This window comes from Nicotiana tomentosiformis, chromosome 10, assembly GCF_000390325.3.
Source record: "Nicotiana tomentosiformis chromosome 10, ASM39032v3, whole genome shotgun sequence".
Lineage (NCBI taxonomy): Eukaryota > Viridiplantae > Streptophyta > Magnoliopsida > Solanales > Solanaceae > Nicotiana > Nicotiana tomentosiformis.
The window spans coordinates 4,460,817-4,481,746 of NC_090821.1; the positions used below are offsets into that span (position 1 = coordinate 4,460,817).

The 20,930-nt window shown below is 33.4% G+C and overlaps 2 protein-coding genes across 3 annotated transcripts; both read left to right on the forward strand.

Moving 5' to 3' along the window:
• Window positions 1-7,127: 7,127 nt before the first annotated feature.
• Window positions 7,128-12,550, forward strand: LOC104120576 (uncharacterized). Its single transcript, XM_009632370.4, has 6 exons — window positions 7,128-7,439; window positions 9,947-10,146; window positions 11,164-11,304; window positions 11,429-11,509; window positions 11,985-12,109; window positions 12,222-12,550. Exons 1-6 carry the CDS (start codon window positions 7,217-7,219, stop codon window positions 12,268-12,270), a joined length of 819 nt encoding a protein of 272 aa, XP_009630665.1. The 5' UTR covers window positions 7,128-7,216; the 3' UTR covers window positions 12,271-12,550.
• A 6,070-nt stretch (window positions 12,551-18,620) lies between these two features.
• Window positions 18,621-20,435, forward strand: LOC104120575 (probable aquaporin PIP2-8). Of its 2 annotated transcripts, none has more exons than XM_009632369.4 (3): window positions 18,621-18,784; window positions 19,122-19,203; window positions 19,369-20,435. In XM_009632369.4, the coding sequence occupies exons 1-3, from the start codon at window positions 18,690-18,692 to the stop codon at window positions 20,167-20,169; spliced, it is 978 nt and encodes a 325-aa protein (XP_009630664.1). In that variant the 5' UTR covers window positions 18,621-18,689; the 3' UTR covers window positions 20,170-20,435.
• Window positions 20,436-20,930: the final 495 nt, after the last annotated feature.

The following is a 20,930-nucleotide window of genomic DNA, read 5'->3' on the forward strand; positions in this document are numbered from 1 at the left end:
GACGAGAGTCCGTACGTTGCTAGATTCATGTCATTGTCCGGGTAGACTTAGGTTCACACCGTGCTATACTTGTATTATATGGGTTATCCTTGCTCGTTTAATTCCTTTATTTCGCTTTACGACTTGAGACTAGACATGTGTAGAGTGATAGACTCGCATTTGTAGAGATTTGATAAGTTTCATGATTTGCCATAGAATAATGGTGTTCCTCCTACGGATTTCTCACGCGCCATGCATTTTCATTGAAAGGTTTTCCTTAAAAAAATTTATAACTCACACGTTTATTCGTGAGTGGGGGTCAAGGACCCGTTTAAGCTTCTTATTCTAATGGGATCGGGTCGTTCGCCTCGACAAGATTTATGTACCACACTCTCATGGGAGCGGGCCGTTCGCCTCGGCAGTTTAATAGATGCATCTATGGTTTGTGCCGTTCGACCATCGGCAGTGCACAAATTATGATGGGATCGGGCCGTACGCCTAGGCATTTCCATAAAACTTCCTCATGAAATCGTGCGTTATATATGACAAGAAACCAGTGTATCTGTGAGCTTTTCCTGATTTGAATTATACTAACCTATTTGGTGAGGTCCATTATACTAATCGTGCATAATATATATATATATATATATATATATATATATATACACACACACACACACACACACACGCACACACACACACACACACACACACACACACACATGCTCCGGTCAACGAGGAATTTGCTAATTGAGGGCTCTGATTTATTGTAAAGAGGAGAATTATACCATGTGTGTATACTTGTTTATTTTGTTTATTTACGCTGCCTCATAATTGTTCACCTCTTTACTGTACCTGATATTATTGGACCACTAGTAAGTATCGATGTCGACCCTTCGTCACTACCCCTCCGGGGTTAGGCTGGATACTTACTGAGTACACGTTGATTTACGTACTCATACTACACTTGCTGCACATTTTTGTGCAGGTACATTTGTGTCTGGTGGTCCTTTGGCGCGGAGGCGCGGATGATGCAGGGACTTACCGCGAGTTGCATTTCATGTTACGATCCGCAGCCGACAGAGTCTCCTTTGGAGTTATTTATATTTTTCCTATCTACGATGCTGTATTTTATTTTACTTCCTAGTTGATGCTCATGCACTTGTGGCACCTGGTTTTGGGGGTGCTTACGGGTTATTCATTAATGTAGTTGCGAAAAATATTTTCATTCACTTTGTAAATCCCATTTTGTATTATGTAATTAAAGAAAATTATGATTTCAAATACTGATATGAGTAATTAGGATATTCATTTATTGTTGGCTTCTGACCGCGGTATTAGGCGCCATCTTGACCTTTAATGAATTTTGGGTCGTGATAATGGGCGAGGCAAAGCCGGGCTAATCGTAACTAGTGTATAACATATACGATAGATTTAGAGTTATTTAGAGACGTAGTACTATTTGATGTTTCAATAAATTTTCTATTCATGTTGGGGTTCATGTCACATTCAAAAAAACACAAACATAAAAAAAATACAAAACATAAATAAAAAAAAACAAAGGATAATTGATATTCAGTAACTAGTTAACCAATGAGGTAAATATATTTATTTGGGATAAGACAGTTGGTTAATCCAACACACCAAACTTGTTAGATTGTGTGATTAAACAGGAATTAATAGGCCACCAAACATTAAAGTTCATTCCAACTCATTAAACTTGTGTGATTAAACAGGAATTAATAGGCCACCAAACTTTAAAGTTCATTCCAACTCATTAAACAAAATAATGAAGTTCTCTTCTAACTTTCTAATTCTAATTTCGAAAAGTTATAAATATCTCAATTTGACTTTTGAAATATTGTTGCCTAGTTCTTGGAAAAGAAAAACTAGAGTAGATAATTTATTTCTTTGTAAATAGGAGTAATAGCAATTTTGGTCCCTTAAACTATAGATAAATTCTGATTTTAGTCCTTGTGATACATGATTCAACATATTTAACTTCTAATTAATTCAAATAAGTGATTTGGATACATGAAATAATTTGATTCGGACTATTTTTACAATTATATTACCATCAAATATGGAGTAAAGTAACAGTACACTAATATAACACATAGATAATTAAGTGGTAGAACAACTAATATCATGGTAAATTTATAAATATCCACAAGTAAAAGAATTAAAAGTTTACATTTCAATTAATTAAAAATTTGACGTGCTTGATCAAATATTAGGGGTGTCAATGTTTCGGTTCGGCTGGTTATTTTATAAAATTTGTACCATACCAATTTTTCGGTTATTCTATTATGTATAACCAAAATTAGACTTTTCGGAACCGTCCTAATCATGTCGGTTTCTCTTCGGTATCGGTACGGTTCGATTAATTTTCAGTATTTTTTAAATGTCATATAAAAGTAACTAATAAAAGTAGAATACTATACATACTTTTATAAGACCTAGCAAAACTCTCTAGACAGTTTATTGTTTAATAGCTTGTTTGGCCAAGCTTCTAAAACTAACTTATTTTGAGAACTATTTTTTCTCAAAAGTGCTTTTCTCAGAAGTACTTTTGGTGAGAAGGAGTTTGTGTTTGGATAATTAATTTTAAAAAGTACTTCTGAGCAGCAATTAGTGTTTGACCAAGTTTTTAAAAAGTGCTTCTAAATGTATTTTTCTCAAAAGTGATTTTGCAAAAAATACTTTTGGGAAGAAGCTACTTTTTTTTGCTTCTCCAAAATTGCTTCGGCTTCTCCTCAAAAATACTTTTTTTTCCTTCCAAAAGCTTGGCCAAACAATTCAACGTTGAAAAAAAAGTAATTTGTTTTGAAAAAAAAAATGCTTCTACGTTTGGAGAAGCTTGGTCAAACAAACTATAAATGGTGATGATTAAGAAACATGAAAGATGGTTAGAGTATAGATCCATCAACTACTCTACAACAACGTAAAAGAAACTAAGCAAAGACAAAGAAAAGATAAATCATACGAGTAGAAAGATATTAACCAAGCTTAGACTTAAGAATAAAGTATATAGAAGATTAAATATTCAAAAAGATAAATCTAAATCATACGAAGGGAAACATATTCAATACATTATAGTTTGCTACTCATAATGGTTAGAATACTTTGTATCTTGCTAGTTAATATGTTGAAAATAATTTAGTTTCAGTAATAGTAACATAATAGGTTTGGGAATTATTAATTACTTGTCGGCTTGTAACTATTTTCAAAATTTCAAGGCCCAAGGAAAAATTTAATGCTTTATTAATTTTAAACTTAATATATAAATATATTTTTCACATATAAAATTATTCGATACGGTTCGGTATTTTTTCGATTTATTTTCATTAAAAAAATCTACCCTAATTATCAGTACAATTATAGATTTATATAAGAACCTACGATTTTGTTAAAAGAAACCTAAAAATCGATTCGGTACGGTACGTTTCGGTCGATTTAGTTGGTTTTAAATATCCATTGACATACCTATCAAATATCACAAATACTAAAACTAATATTTACGAGTAATAACTAAGGGACCCAAAAGTGCTATTAACCCTTGTAAATAATTCCATTGAATGCCCGAATTAGGGGTGTTTAATGGGCGGGCTGGGACGGGCTGGACATAAAAAAAAATTAGCCTGTCCATTTAACGTTGCGGGCTGTTAGCGAGCTGTACTTTTTCGGGATTTTTTTTTGTCCGTCCGGGTTCGGGCTTAGCGGGCTGTTAGCGGGCCGTAGATTTTTTATTTTTTATTTTAAAGTAAATTTTATTTTTCTTATTCAATGTTATTGATACTTAAGTGTTTGCAAACTTTTAAGGCTTAGAATTAAACTTTCAAGTTTAAAATTTGAAATTTGAAATTTAAATTTTAAAATATTAAAATTAAAATTTGAAAGTAAGTGGCTACAAAAAATTATTTAATAAGACCTATATGTAAGGATCAAACTCTGAAGACTTTCATTTGATATTTTTATTGAATAATATATAATATTTTAAATTAAGTTGCAAGTTCTTTTTTGATTTTGTTATTTTTGAACTTGCAAATTATAAGTTTACAACAATTATAAAAAATAAATAGTACATCACATGTTTTGCATCATTTTTGTAAGTTCATCCATGTCAACATAAGGTTCTTGGTTTCCGGCATTGGTTGAATCAGAATCATAAACCATTATATCTCTAATTTCTTGGTCCTCCGCTTCATCTACCTCGTCACGCCCTTGATTTCGTCGTTCTGATCTTATCCAATCTCTGAAGCACACTAGAATTTCCAAAGCGTTGCTACCCAATGAATGACGGGTATCTTCTAGTTGCTGCCTTGCTTGGCTAAATGCGCTCTCTGATGCGACTGTTGAAATCGGCACATTTAGCACGTCTCGAGCCATGGCCGAAAGAATAGAAAATTGATTTGAGTTGCTCCTCCACCAACCCAGCGGTAGAAATTTCTTTGTGCGGGGCTCTGCTGATTTTTGCAAGTAGAATTAAAGTTCATCAATATTCCTGCTACTGGTTTGCTGATGCTCCCCTATTGTAGACCAAATCAAATAATCTTCAACACTATCATTATCATCCAAAGCACTGGTCCCAGATGTTGAAACTGAACTTGAAGGAATATTTGCATCTACAGCAGAAGAAGCATCAACAATGTTAGCATAATAATTATATAATATTTCTAAATGTTTGTGTAGATCATAAATACAAGTATCAATATCAAGAGTTTCAGTTGGTCCAATATCCATGTAAGAATATAAAACACTGATTAATTGGCGACGAGTGACCATTTTGATAGAAGGGTTTAAAATAGCACCAATTAGGTAAATAGGGGGAATTGGGTAAAAATATTTTTTAAACTTATCTAGCATAGATTCAACAACAGAAGTATATCCTTCTTTCTTCTTCAAATTATGTAGTAAAAGAGAAATTTCAGCAATATGAACTAAACCATTTGCAATAGTAGGATAATAAGCCCCATAAAACTCAAGTGTAGCCACATAAAATTTTTGTAAAATTTTTACAACATCTTCAATGACATCCCAAGTTCTAAATGTTAACAAATGGTTAGGATCAGTACAATGAGAATTAGCAACTTCAGTTATAGGCATTCTATATTTATAACAATATTTTAAGAATAAATAAGTATAATTCCACCTAGTAACTATTTCTTCAGGCATGAGTCTTGGTTTTAGTCCATAGTGTAGACATTTTTCTTTAAATGCATTTAATCTAGCACTTCTATTATTTTCTTGAATTACACCAACAACTCTTCTAACTAAAGTGATATCATCTCTAAATAATTCAAGGCCACCCTTCACAATCAAATTATAAATATGACATGCACATCTAACATAAAATATTTCAGGAAGTGGTGGGTGTAGATGCAATTTTAATATTGTAATAGCAGCATTATTGTTAGAAGCATTATCAAATGACACACACAAAACTTTTTCTGCAAGATTATAAAATATAGCAACTTCATGGATAGTATTACTTATAAATGCACCAGTATGACTTTGATCTTCATCATATTTAAAAACAATAATGCGTTTTTGCATACAAAAATTATCATCTATCCAATGGCATATAACAGTCAATCATTACCATTTACAGCACGACCAATATCAGAAGTAAGAGAAATTCTACAAGAAAGAATGGCGAATAAATAACGTATATATGTCTGATATTGTCCGAAAAGCCTAACGATATCAGCTCTACAAGTACTTCTAGGAATACCTTTAAACAAAGGGTTATAAATTCTTTGAATATAAGTAACAAGATATAGTGAAGCAGCAAAACTAAAAGGTAAACAACCTAAAATAATCATTTTATCTAATTCTTCCCGATCTTTCTTAATATCGTATTTACCCATTAACCCTCCAGTACCCGGGTTAAGTTTTTGTTGCCCATCTTCCTCATCTACTCCCCAATCAAGAGGGTGGTTGTCTACCATGTGCCTACGAAGTTGACCCGTTCCCCTCCCCCTTACCAGTCTCATGTTTATAAATATCCTTACAAATTCTACATCTTACATAATTTTTATCTTCTTCTAGTCTGTCAAAAAAATTTCAACACTTACTTCTTAATCTTCGATTTTTCTTAATAGAGAGGGGAGACCTACTTGTATTACCACGACTTCCACCCCTAATATTTTGAGTTTAACTAGCATTACCAGGTGTAGCTGGTGGTGTTTCAAGATTATCAGGTGATGGAAATGGAATATCATCTAAATTATCATCGAAATCATCATCTATACCATAATTTTCTTGAAGTCCCTCATAATCTACATTTAAATTTTCACGTGAACTTTCAGAAATATGTGTAAAGCTACTAGAAGAACAAGCACCACCTCTTGATCTTTTGGAAGTTTTCTTACTACCACCTCTACTAGTGCACACTTTTTTGGTTGCTCTAAGTATATCCATTATGTAAATTAAATTAATAATTATAAATAATAAAATAAATGTACACCAAAGAAGAGAAAGATATAGAACGAGTGTACCGGGATTCCGGATGCCGCACTAAATTTGATATCAAAAACCAAACTTCAACTGATAGATCGATACTTGATACTTGATACCACACTTCACTTGAATACTTGATATTTGATAATAATAATTTTGTAGTGGCTAAACTAAATATTTGATGAAACTTAAAATAATAAGTAATTGAGAATTTAAGAACAATAATCAATAATATCAAGAGAGAATTAGAGTAGTAAGAGAGTGAATTGTGAGGAAAAATGAAGAAGAAGTGGGGCTATTTATAGTTTTTAAAAGGTTAAAATTATAATTTATCAAAAACTAGGGGTGTGGGGGCTATTTTCTTAAGAGGGTAGGCCGAAATGGCCATTTCTTCAAAAAAAGGCCGTTGGCCAACAAAAAAAAACGTTACAAAACGGGCTGAACCGGGCTGTAGCCCGTTAACAACCCGTTAACGGACTTAGCGGGTTCCGGTGTACCGGTATAAAAAACTGTTCGTTTGAAACCCGCTCCCGCCCAACCCGCCCCTATGCTACAGTACCAGGCTGACCCGAAGCTCAACTGAGTTGTAAATGGGTCAGCCCGGCCCGATTAACGGATATAGCCCGAATCCGTGTAAAAACCCAAAATAAGCTTTACTACAATCAAGTAAAGTAACTTACAAAAAGTGTATATACATCGACGTGTACAAACGCTCCAAATTTTTATTACATTGTCGATTTTTTTCTTTTCCAAATTACACAACGAAGAAAGCAGAATGAAGGCGCCGAGGAGGCCGATCCACGCCGTATCAACATGGGTTCGACGGCAACCGCCAAAGGTGAAGGCTTTTCTGGCGGTGGTCGCCGGCATGGCGGCGTTAGTGCTGCTACGCGCCATTGTCCACGATCACGACAACCTTTTCGTGGCTGCCGAGGCTGTTCACGCCATCGGAATCTCTGTCCTTATCTATAAGCTCATGAAAGAGAAAACTTGTGCTGGTAATAACACAACCCCTCCATTATATTAAAAAGTTGTCTTTTTTATTTATTGTTAAACATGGGAAGCAGAAAAAAGGTGCTTTTAAAAAAAAAAAGAATTTCAAAAGATATGATTTTTCCTTGTCTGGTGCTTGATTAGATGATGTTATAACTTATTGATTCGTTTACTTTTATTGATTGGCGATTCTGGGTTGAAATTGAGAACCTTTTTGGACAAAGACACTAATTTTATAGTGTTTTAGAAATTTGTTTAATGTAATTTTAGATGATTAGAGTTGAGGTTTATGACTATTGCTGAATTTTAGGGGTTCAATTTTCTTGGTTTGCATTGAAAGTTAATGGAATAACTAGGTACATTTTTTTCTTGTTTAATCCTACAATGGGCCATATTCACCTTATGACTTGTTAATTGCAGAGTATAGTTATGTTTTGCTTATGTTAGCTAGTTAATTTATAGGCTGTTATAATTTTGAAGAGTTTGGGATTGGGGATGGGTGGATCTTGTTAATTTTAGTCCTATGTTATGGCCGTCGTGGTAAAGAGAGAGGGTTCTAGTTGATTGGACAATAATAATTTTACTGACGTTTTAATGTTATGAATGTGACTGATTATGGTACCAGCTTCATAGTTGGACTATGCAAAAAAAGTTTTCTGTCCTATACTATACCTTTATTATCTTTTGCCTTTTTGTGTCTTTTCTTAATTTATGGGCCATCGACCATCTTTGGAGGTTAGATTAAGTAGCTACATAAGTCATGAATCATTTGCATTTATATGAAAACATACTTCACTCCATAAGGAGTATTGGAGACCCTTTTTTTACTTCAGCTACCTCAATGGCCAGTGCACTGGCTATATGGCGTCTCGTGCTTATCAGAATAGGAGGTCCGGAAATGATGGGTTTGTTCTTCTCAGAAAATTGTGTCCCCTTTATCCTTTTTAAATCAACACAGTGCAGGTGAAGAGGAGGTCAAACATTTGCTTTCTGTCTCTTTGGTAGTGCCGACATCATAGGTTGAGATTCCTGAAGCAATTGTCTTTCAATTTTTTTTTCTAAAGAAGCACAAGTACCTTTATGGTGTTCACTTCCCTTCAGCTTCTTTATCTAATTACACACACCTCTGGATATCAATCAATCAATTAACTATTCCTCAAACCAAGCTAGTTGGGCTTGGCTATATGAATCCTCTGCTTGCTTCGCTCCAATAATAAAATTTATATGTTAAGGAAAATTATGAGTTCTCAAAAAAACTAGAGGTTCTCTAGGTCTCATACTTATCTGTTATCCCTACACGACAATGCAAGTGTATTACCAGAATAAAAGACCAGATCGGTGTAAGAATAACAACAATATTAAGCCCTAATCTCAATTAGTGGGATTTCCTTTATGGATATTTGGTTCCGTTATATTATGTTTTTAGTTTAATCTGCATTGATTTTGATTATGTGCCTTTTGAGACATTTCTCTCCACTAGATTTTAGGCCTAATTCGTTATTTCACTTTTAATTGTCAGAGTGTCCACCCTAAGAACTGGTGCATGAGGATGTTTACATAGGACACTTCATCCTTATTAAAAAAAACATAGGACACTTCATAAAAAAAAGGATGTGTACATAGAACATGACCAAATAATCTTAGTCGAACTTTTTTGCATTTTATCATTGCCATGCTATTTGCATCCTTGCCGAATATGATTAGTTATAGCCTTTAACAATCTTTTTTAATGGTTCGTCAATCTTAACTTCAACATTTCTAAAACATTTATTATGTGGATAGGCCTTAGAAACATAACATTTGTTCCCATATAACATTGATCGTGCCGTTCTATAATTTTTGCTTAGGTCTCTTCCTATCCCATAAAGCTCTTGTAACACTCATCTATTCAACCATATTATTTGAATTCCATTTCATTTTCTTGGAAGGCTGAACTCAAGTATGTGAATTTTCTACATTAGGCACAACAATCTTGTCTGAACCAATTCATAGTCAATCTTCTAGGGGGGGCTAAATTTGGCCTCTGGATATAGCCCCAATATGATGCATTGCGAAATCGATAGTGAGTATCTTTTCATGTTTTTCGTTCAAAATAACTTCCACAAATGCCAAAGTTTATTTTCCTCACGATTTCTGTGTTTGCTATCCTCTTTACTTTTTTTCTATTATTCATGCATGTTGAAAAGTATGTATGTGCTATTGAGGTGGGTTATGCAAGGCGGTGGTGCTGCATTGTTGATAGAAAATGACAGCCTCTTTGGAGTCATGTGTCCTTGTGCACACAAGACAATATTTAAGCATTTTGTCAATTTTAATGATATTGTTTGGTACTCTTTTGTGATCTGTTAGTTATAGTAGTAGAAACCGGAAATTTTCTTCTTAAACATAGGAATCTATTTCTCAATTTTATTCTGAGTCAATCCCATCCTGGGTTTTTTTAATTGCGTTGTCAGTTTTGTTTGTCTTTTATGTGCCACTGATCATTCGTAATTCTCATTTCATACTATTGCAGGGCTTTCACTCAAATCCCAGGAGCTCACAGCTATATTTTTGGCTGTTAGACTGTATTGTAGTTTCGTCATGGAATATGATATACACACCTTACTTGATTTAGCTACATTGGCTACAACCTTGTGGGTTATATATATGATCCGTTTTAATCTTAAATCAAGTTACATGGAGGACAAAGACAATTGTGCAATTTATTATGTGGTAAGTCTTCAAACAGCTTCACTTATATATGTGCTTCATACAGGGTCTAGACTAGGGAGTAGATTTGAGAAGTTTTTTCTTTGGTAGTTCATACACTTATGTGATGGTCTTTGATACACATAGCTACCACCTCCCGGTTTTGGCTGTGCGAGTGATTTAGGGAGAGCTGGACTGTAGGTGTAGCTCAATCGTCTTTCTTTGTCATATGTGATTGTTTGAATGATAATGAGCATTCTGTTACAATTTTTAATAGGTAGCTGACAAATGAAAAAGATAGAGATAACATGGAATTTGATTAGAAAAGATCCATTTGCACTGATAACTCTCAAAAACTCCATAGGATTAAGTTTTCTTGTGATTTGTACTAAAGCGGGTTTGTAAGATGATGAAGTTTGTTCAATTTAGTAGAATGCATTTGAGTAGATCTGAAGGTTAAAGGAAAGGAGTTTCATTCTCACTTTTCTATGATGTATAATTTACGTCAAGTTATATCAGACTCCAACTAGAAGTAATCTCATATTTTTGGCTTTATCCTGAACAAAAAAGTGATCCCAAATATTTGGCTTTTATTAAAAGAAGATCTCAAATATTTGGAAATTGGAGAACATTTTATTACTTTTATTAATGGTATGTGAGCAAAATGACTAGAAACCTCTATCTCGTCTTAATTCTAGAAGTTCCCCCCCCCCCCCCCCCCCATTTTTTTTTTTGATAGGACAACTGTAGAAGCTTCCCTTCAATTCCATATATCTTTAGAATTCATGACTAGATTTTTTTATTGGAATATAACTGTCTTTGAATTCTGACTAGACTCCGAGCCACTCAAATGAGGCTCTCTTAGTTTTATAGGCATTTGGGAAATTCAAATATCTTTGATCCGTACAAGTCACTTGGTTTTTTCATCGTCCTCTCTTTTAGTTTGTAGATCTTGGTTGCATGCTCTTTTCGACGTATGCTGCAGGGAGATTTTCTCTGGCTTATCCTTAAGAAGTAATTTTAATGTACACTTTTGTGCAGGCGATCCCTTGTGCTGCCTTAGCCTTACTAATTCACCCATCAACATCACATCACTTCATCAACAGAATCTTCTGGGCTTTCTGTGTTTACTTGGAAGCAGTTTCCGTGCTACCTCAACTTCGTGTCATGCAAAACACTAAGGTATAATTACTGGTCATTGTTGATGCACATGCAGATTTGCTTTCTTAAAATTTTTGTTCTGGCTCGGGAGTTTGGGTATGACGTTTTTGCAAGTTTGACAACCTGCTTGTTATATTGTCTACAGATAGTTGAACCATTCACAGCTCACTATGTATTTGCATTGGGTATTGCAAGGTTCTTAAGCTGCGCTCATTGGGTTCTCCAGGTTTGATTTGCAAAATTCTGATGAGACATATCACATAAATTATCATTGACAAGTTATTTGCTCCTTCATATTTGGTGTAGGTGCAGTATCTATTTGGTAGAAGCCTTTTACCATTCTAGAACTAACATGGTTTTGAATAGTCTTCTAGTTGAAGAAAAAAATGAGAGCTCGTACGGTGCTTTGTTTAATCATTGTTTTGTCCTATTTCTTATGTGCCTTATGTTACCTTTCTACGGGACACTTCCCGTAGTTGGGCACAAAATCAGGTTGCGCACCAAGTACTGACTATGGTACATTGTATAAAATTGATAAAAGGATGTTAAATCTGTTGGACAAGTTTCATGTAGGAGGAGTTTGTTCATTAGCTTAAGTTTACAATTGTGATTGAGGGATATCATCATTCTTTTTAATCCATTTTTGCATGCATTCTATTCAATTCTACTAACCTTATGAGTTTCTCTTGGCCCGACGACAGGTTTTGGACAGTCGTGGCCATCTGCTTGTAGCATTGGGTCACGGTCTATGGCCTTCTATGGTTCTTATCTCTGAAATTGTTCAAACCTTCATCTTAGCAGACTTCTGTTACTACTATGTTAAAAGGTTAAATAAGCTTCACATTCTATCTGTTCCTTGACTACCGGCATCCATGCCTGCCTTGCTTTTCACAATGCTCTATTGACCACAGTCTTCTCATTTTGTGAATGTATTGCAGTGTTTTCGGAGGACAGCTGGTCTTGCGCCTTCCTTCTGGGGTCGTGTAACTGGCGTTTGTGCTAAGTGATGGACAAGGTTCTCATCCTCTTCTTTCCTTGCATTTGCTCTTCTTTTTTTCTTTTTTTTTTGTATCTACGCAGTCCAACTTGGCAAGACCAAGACTGGATGTTCTGTAAAGCTAGCACTTCCTAAGTGAAGTAGTTGATTTTCTGGCAATCATAGTTTAAGTTTTTGTGTGAGCTCTAATTTTACGGCTTCAGAAAGGTAGTTACACTTGTAGCTCTCATGAATTAAATTGAATGATTAGTGATACTGATTCTGACATAAGGTATAGTGCCTGTTTGATGACAATATTAACAAACTTGTTTTTTTTCACTTCAACCCAAAACATCCCATAGCTATAATACATATTCAATAGCAAATGTGAAAAGCTTTCAAAGGAGATGTCGAGCCAGGAATGGCTGTTAGTAGACATCCACCACTTTTCACCGGTTTGAGAGGCCCTCTTCAATACATTAAGAAAAGATGTTCATAGGGGCTAGAAAGACTCGGTCGCAGGAATTTAGAGTAAGTATGTGCTGGTAAATGAAATTCGATCGGATCAGAGTAAACAACAATATCGAATCAGGTGGTCCTTTGCCTTGAAATAATTCACACGCGGCCACCAGCTTTCCCAAAATTGCAGATGCCATTGAATGGCTTGGCAATTGGGCAAAGTATAGATTTGTCATTTAGTCCTCCTCCTCTATCAATATATCAATGGTAGTGGTCCTTTTAGCTAGAATAATATACCTTACTCCTGTGGAAATTAAAGCTAAACAATTCTCAAGGTATTGTACTAGTATGAGGGTTTGGCTAGAATATCTTTAATTACGAGTTGATGCAAAGTGACATCTCTGTAGACTGGTCCTAAAAGTTTTGATCACTGATTTGTGGAATTAAAGGACCATTTTTATTAATCAAGATTCTAGATAAACTATAACAGTTTACCATTGTTGAAGAAAATTAGATGAACAAAGAATTAAGATGAGAAGAATACATATGTTCGCGCCAAAAGAAAAAGGGAATACATATGTTAGCCAATGACGCACAGACGTATGATATAGAGAGTATTTGATGAGTTAGCAAAACAGAACCATTAACCCGGAACATCTAAATATAGATAGATATACTAAATATAGATAGATATAGATAATAGAGATAGTAGTTCAAATATTTATGGACAAAGAGTGTATATGCTAAGAAATGGAAAGCTAACAAGTGGATTTGAGCGAGTAGGACTCCTAAGGCATAAAATTCATTCATTTACTTTTAGATAATAGAAATAGTAGTTCAAATAGAAGTATATTTGTATCTATGTAAGAAGATGTAGGATAGAAAAATTTCCTATAGTTTTAGTTTTTCATACATAAGTACTAACTAACAAGGAAGCATATAGAAGATACAATACGACAATTACCAAAAAAAAAGAAAAGAAGATACAATCGTACAAACATTCTTTCTAGTGTTTTCACTCACAGAAAAGGATTGTTAATTTCCTATCTTTTGAGCGTTAGAATTGCGCTATTCTTATCTTTTGATTAGGAAAGAAGCACATACGAGAAATTACCAACAGTTTAATTATTAAAAACACAAGAACAGTATTGAATTGATATTAGGATATAATTCTATTTTGGAGTTCAATGTTGGCAGACTCTACTTTTCTTTTCGGACCCATTCCGTTCCATATTCAAAGTTTCAAATCAATCACTTAACAGAAAGGTCCAAAGGGCACGAGCTGAGAGCGAGTCAAATTTTGAAATTTTGAGCGTATTTGTTTTTTGATTTTGTTGAAATTTTGAGCGTATTATTTCATGCAAATGGATGCTGATTCCTTCATTCTGTCGAAAGCCCAAGCAATACTAGTCAAGCTGTAATCTCATTTTTCAAATTAGAGGGCTAAGAATTACAGCAACTACTCCTTCATTCTTAATCAGAAGTCTCGGTTTCTAAGTCAGATTGAGCAAGCTTGAATTGATGTTACATGAATATTATATTGTTCGAGGAATCTTAGATGTTGTCGGAGTATAGGATCATCAACAAGGGTGTTCTAGTAAAATGTAGATTCTTATCCAAGACTTATATCATTTGATGATGCCATGTGAATCACTAGAAACAACGTAATTGAAAATAACCAATTAGGTTTACGACGAAACATAGAAATCAATCACCGATTCAACTTAAGTATTTTTGCAGGATAGACCTCAACAGAAAACTAAAAAATAACGGTAGCTTGTGATTGAGTTCATTAGTTTCTCGTATAAAATTATTGACTTTAGAGATATAGTCGTTTATATTAAAAAACGCTTTATCCTTCAACGTGAAACTTAACTGGGCATCAACTTCAGCAAAGATTGGACATGATATGTCTGGGAAAATGTTCCCTAAAAAAGAAAAAGGGAGTCCACTAGGCCACAATATCTTGAAGTCATAAATGCTTTAAACTGATGCATGTGTCAAAATTTATGTGAAAGTGTGAATATGTGATATTTTAGACTATATATGGGCTCCAAGACTATGATTCTAATTCATGACATCTCTCCCACTTTTATCAGCTTCCCATTTAATGCCATGAAAGTGTTGACTTTTAGCCTTCTCCATCTAACCCAATATGGTTGGTAACTTGGAATAGTATTTAAATTCATTATATATATAAAATTTAACCAAAATGCGTAAGTATTCCTTTTTTTGACTAGTCTATCAAAAATTCATATAAATGATATCTCTACTTAAAATGATAGTTTAATAAGATTATTATTTTTTTTTTTTAAATGTACAAAAATCTTAAAAGGACAGATAATATGGACGGGAGAGTGGTCTCTCCATTTTTTTCTTTCCTTTTTCCTCTTATGGAAATATCAAACACTCAAAAGTCAAAGCTTGTGCTAATACTGTGACAAATTTGGATGGTGTTCGGATAACGTTTTGGACAATCTTAGTAAGAACTAAGAAGTATACTTTTAAAGAAAAAGTTATACAGCTAAAAAGTTTTTCTTTTACTGTTCTTTCATACTATAATAGAAGAAAAAGGAAATTTGTAGTTGCAACTAGAAGTAAAACAGGTGGATTTATGATTCAAATTAATGAGCATGAAAAGATAGTTGCTTTCTTTTAGGCTTTGGTTACTTTCTATTTTTCCTTTGCTTTTCTGGTGACAACCCCCCCCAAAAGTATCAGTTGTGATAATTGAAATCCCTTAGCATTTAAATAGGAAGAGTAAGTAAAACTACATATTAGATTATAAAAATATTATTCTAAATCAGATTACTAAAAAATAAAATTATTTATTTTCTCAACATTGGAATGAATATACTTTCTTTTATGTAAAACTTAATTAATATAAAATTAAAATAATATTGTAACTAAATATTATATCATGTATATAAGTGAAAATCTTAATTTATATGATATTTTAAAAACTATTTACTTGATAAAGCAAACTCTAAAGGTTAATCACGACTGATAATTGTGATGGTCGATAGCGACGATTCAAAATGTAAAACACATCGTAATTTAAATTTGATTTAGCTTACTCTTGTGGATAACTACACTACTTTTCGCAAGTTTTTTCTTTAAGTATGTGAAACCGTTTAGAAAATACATACAGTATATCATTGAAGTAGAATAAGATGTATATTTTGACTTAATTAAATATGTAAAAATTAATATAAAAAACTATATATAAATGCAGCTCTTTGGAGGAACTTTGTGGGACTAAAACTTGCTATAAATTTGACCGGTTTAATTAATAGTGAAGAATTAAAGAATGAGAAAACTTCGTGACCCGCCTAATAAATGAATCCAACCCAAAGATTGTCACTATTCCTGTAATAAGTATAACAACAAAAAGATTGCCCCACCTATATCTTTAAATACCATTGAATTCATGAATGGTACTACTCCCTCCGTTCACTTTTACTTGACATGTATATTAAAATAGATTTTCATTTTTACTTGTCACTTTACGCATATCAAGGGAAGACAAATTTTTTTTTCCTGTTATACTCACAGTATTTATTACTCATTTCAAATTATTTTCTCAAATCCAATAAAATATGCATCAATTGATATGTGTATCATGGTAAATTATGCACTTCATTTATTATTTATTAAGGGGCGTGAAAAGTCAAAATGTGTCAAGTAAAAGTGTAATTTTCTAAGTCGTCTTCCCCCTCCCCCTTTTTTGGTTGGTCTACGGAGAAGAAAATACTCCCTCCGTTCACTTTTAGTTGTCAAGTATTCTAAAAATAAATTTTCTTTTTTATTCGTCACTTTTCGAATATCAAGAAAAAAATAATTTATTTTTCTTGTTTTGCCTTTAGCATTAATTACTCATTTCAAATCATTTTCCAAATCCATTAAGACTATACACCAATTAATATGGGTATCATGGTAAATTATGTACTTTATTTATTATTTCTTAAGGGGTGTGCAAAGTTAATAGTAGACAAGTAAAAGTGAATGTAATAAGTATAGTCAAGAAAGAATAAAGAAAAAGAACTTGTCATTTGCTTTGTTAATGTTGGAAAATAACTTAATGCATATTAGAAGTCAATACTAACTATAACTTTTATCGTGTACTTTTGACATTTAAAATTTTATTAAGATTTTGAGTTTACTAAGCTATAACCCAGCATGCGTGAGCTTGCTCACATTGCCGATCCTAAATCTGAAAAAAGCAAAAATATTAGAGGACAATAATAGGCTGGAATTTAGCTTAAAACTAACTAATTTGTGATAGATTTTCACAATAGAGATGTCATGATAGCAACAACAAAAACAAATCCAATGTAATCCCATAATCAATAAGAATTTATATAATCGATCTCAATTTGTTTGGAAAAGTATTTTAATCTAACCACAATACAGAAATCATGATAAGTAAGAATTTACGTAGCTATCTCAACACGTCTAGGATTGAAGTGTAATTATTGTTATACTTATTAACTGTACTTAAACGATCAAAGATTACAAAAAAGAATCTCATATATCACATTATCATCAGTGAGAAAATTATTTTTAATTTCTAGTTTCATATCACTTGCTGCTAAAAAGTATGCACCACAAAAATCAAGAAGCTAGACTGTACTATTATTGAAATAGAGAAGTTGAATTGACTATGGCTTCATTTATTACTTCTTTACGTCAAACCAAAAATCTTGGAGCCAGCAACGCAAATCCCTAGTCTCTCGGTTGCTTATGCAAGAACGAGACTTTCACTTTTATCTTTCATTATACGATGTGGATTGTTTTTTTTAGTTTTTTTTTTTTTGATACACTCTATCTGTCAATGCACAACAAACAAGATACTTGATCTCCATTATTGGATCTTTTCATTCCCTTTAGTGTTTTTATATACATAATAATTCTGCACGATGTGTCAATGTCCCTTTTAGTGTAATCTTTTATTCGAATTCTCTTCAATTAATAGATCTTAATTAATTGAGATAACAGAGTGATATATGATAATTTAGACAAATACTTTTATGATTAATATAATGTTGTTAAATGTTTTGCTTAAGTAATGTGCAAATACCTATAGGGGTCGTTTTGTACAATGGTGGGATATCTCAAGATATCCCATGAGATTAATTAGCTATTCCACCTTTATTTGTGATAACTAATCACATCATTTTAGTGTATAAGTTGTCCGGAGATTAACTAATGCCCCAAACCACACATGGGATAAAGTTAATCCCAAATTCTATCCCTGGATTATTATCCTTATCCCCTGTACCAAACAACCCCTTAAAAGGTAAATAATCTGGAACGAAGATAGTACTCCCTCCGTCTCAAAATAGCAGTCGTGATTTCTAAAAAGTTGTCTCAAATTATTCGTCATTTTTTATGTTCAAGACAAAATTAATTAATTTTTTCTCATTTTACCCTTAGAAGTAATTATTCTTGAAGATGAAAATGATACATAAATAGAATAAATATTCAATAAAGAGAGATAAGACATAAATAAGGTAAAATAGTCGAAATTTTCTTCTAATTAATGTTTCTTAAGGGTTGTGTATAAAATAAAAATATGTAATATGAGACGGAAAGAGTAATATTTTGGATTCCCGCATATATAAATAATGAAAAAGCACGGCTTTCTATTCTAAAATAATTTCTTTAATCATATAAAGTAGTCCTAAAACAGTCTCAGTCCTTACATTTAGTAGTAGAATGTACATTATAATAAAATACTAATTAACAAAAGACAATGAATAAAGAATTGACTCCTCTTACAAAATTGGCCAAGAGATTCTTGATTGATATGTATACACGTACACAGAACCTGCTACTTGTCTTATTTTTTAAATACAAAAGCAGATAGGCAGTGAGCGTTGGAAGTAGTATTTATAACCAATCCATGCACACAATTTTAGAGAAAAATCATTAAAAGCTAAAGCATAAGCAACACTTTTCTCTCCCAAATATGGCTTCCAATGCTAGTCATGTTTTAGGCGATGAAGAAAGCCAACTTTCTGGTGGAAGTAATAGAGTTCAACCTTTCTCTTCTACACCAAAAAAGTAAGTGATACTGTCCTTTTCTCCCTTACTCTTAACCTATATTGTTCGGACTTTCCAAATATATATGTTTCCGCTCCACAGCTATATCGGATCCTTAAAAAATGTACGGTTTTTGGAGGATCCGACTCATCAGTCGATATGTTTAATTATGCACGATGTGTCAATGTTCCTCCTCACTCTTAACCTATGTTTTAGGACTCTCAAAATATGATGTTGCCTTAAATCCTTCAAAAATACACTATTTTTGAAGAATTCGATACGCAATCGTCGATATTTTACTTTGTTTGACAATTTTTTCCCATTGTCCTAATGTATGTACTTGACTTCTTTCTAGCAGGAATATTGATGATGAGGGAAAGAAGCATACTTCTCTCACAGTGGCACAAAGGCTGGGCATTTCTGACTTCTTTTCTTTGGATGTTAGTACATTTAATCTCTATTTCAGCCTTCACAAAACTTCTAAAAAGAATAGGCACAATGTGTCTATATTATGTTAATTCCACTATTCTGATAGAATAGAGTGAGTTATCATAATACTTTTATGAATTGTCGGTGTATAAAAGTTAAACTCTTTATGAATATAGGTATGGCGAGCGTCAGTGGGAGAGCTCCTAGGCTCGGCGGTTCTTGTTTTTATGTTGGACACCATAGTGATCTCCACCTTTGAAAGTGATGTGAAAATGCCAAATTTGATCATGTCAATTCTCATAGCAATTGTGATCACAATTCTACTCCTCGCCGTTGTTCCGGTGTCCGGTGGCCACATAAACCCCGTCATCTCCTTCTCCGCCGCGCTTGTCGGAATTATATCCATGTCAAGAGCCATTATTTACATGGTGGCACAATGTGTTGGAGCAATTTTAGGTGCACTAGCTCTAAAAGCAGTAGTTAGCTCTACTATTGCACAAACTTTCTCACTTGGTGGTTGTACCATAACAGTAATTGCACCGGGCCCAAATGGGCCCATTACAGTGGGCCTAGAAATGGCCCAAGCTTTGTGGCTTGAGATCTTTTGTACATTTGTTTTTCTTTTTGCTTCAATTTGGATGGCTTATGATCATAGGCAAGCTAAGGCCCTTGGCCTTGTCACTGTCTTGTCCATTGTTGGTATAGTTTTGGGCCTTCTTGTGTTCATCTCGACTACGGTCACCATGAAAAAGGGCTACGCCGGAGCGGGGATGAATCCGGCGAGGTGTTTCGGGGCTGCTGTTGTTAGAGGAGGTCATCTTTGGGATGGGCATTGGATCTTTTGGGTTGGGCCTACTATTGCTTGTGTAGCATTTTATGTGTACACAAAGATAATTCCACCAAAGCATTTTCATGCAGATGGATACAAGTATGATTTTATTGGAGTTGTTAAGGCTTTGTTTGGGTTGCATGAATGAAGATTTGGTCCAGAAAAAAGTCCAGATGTAATAATGGGCTTTTTAGGTGATCATTTGGGTTCGTCCAATCATGGGCCGTTAATAAACTAATGTGTTATTAGCCTAATAGGATTTAAGTACCAAGTCAAAATGTGAAATAGAATATCTTTGATGTAATTTTAACTTGTCAATGTTCCTGTAAGATTTAAATGTTCAGTATAGTTTCCTATAATCAACTTGTAATAGTATTTGATGGCAAGTTATGTAGAGTTTTACTTGACCAGCAACATCATTAGCCTTTCGTTTATCATATAAACTGTCTGAAAAACATTATTGGATAAGTTTATATCTGCATAAAAAATGCAATAAGCAACCAAACTTATTTATTGCCTTGTCATTTACATATCAAATTATCAGAAAGTAAAAAAGAACTTGCGAAGTTACATGATAATGGTAGAGGCTTATTATATAGTCTAATGATTACTATGATATGATATGGTAAGATGAAAATGTGTTTATTGGTTCAACCAAATCTCCTAATTAATTAATGTTAGACTTAGGCTTAAATCTGAATTGTCAGATTTCACTTTATTAAGCGCATTATTTTTTTCTTTTACAACAACTTATTTGCTATTAATGATAGTGACTTTTACTTAAAGATTCTCTATCTCTATTTAGTAATACCAAGATAAAATGGAGGGAGTAGTTTTTAACTAAAGACCGAAGATAAATTTTACTTTAAGATACTGAGAAAATAAATAATCTTAGTTATTTAATAGTCA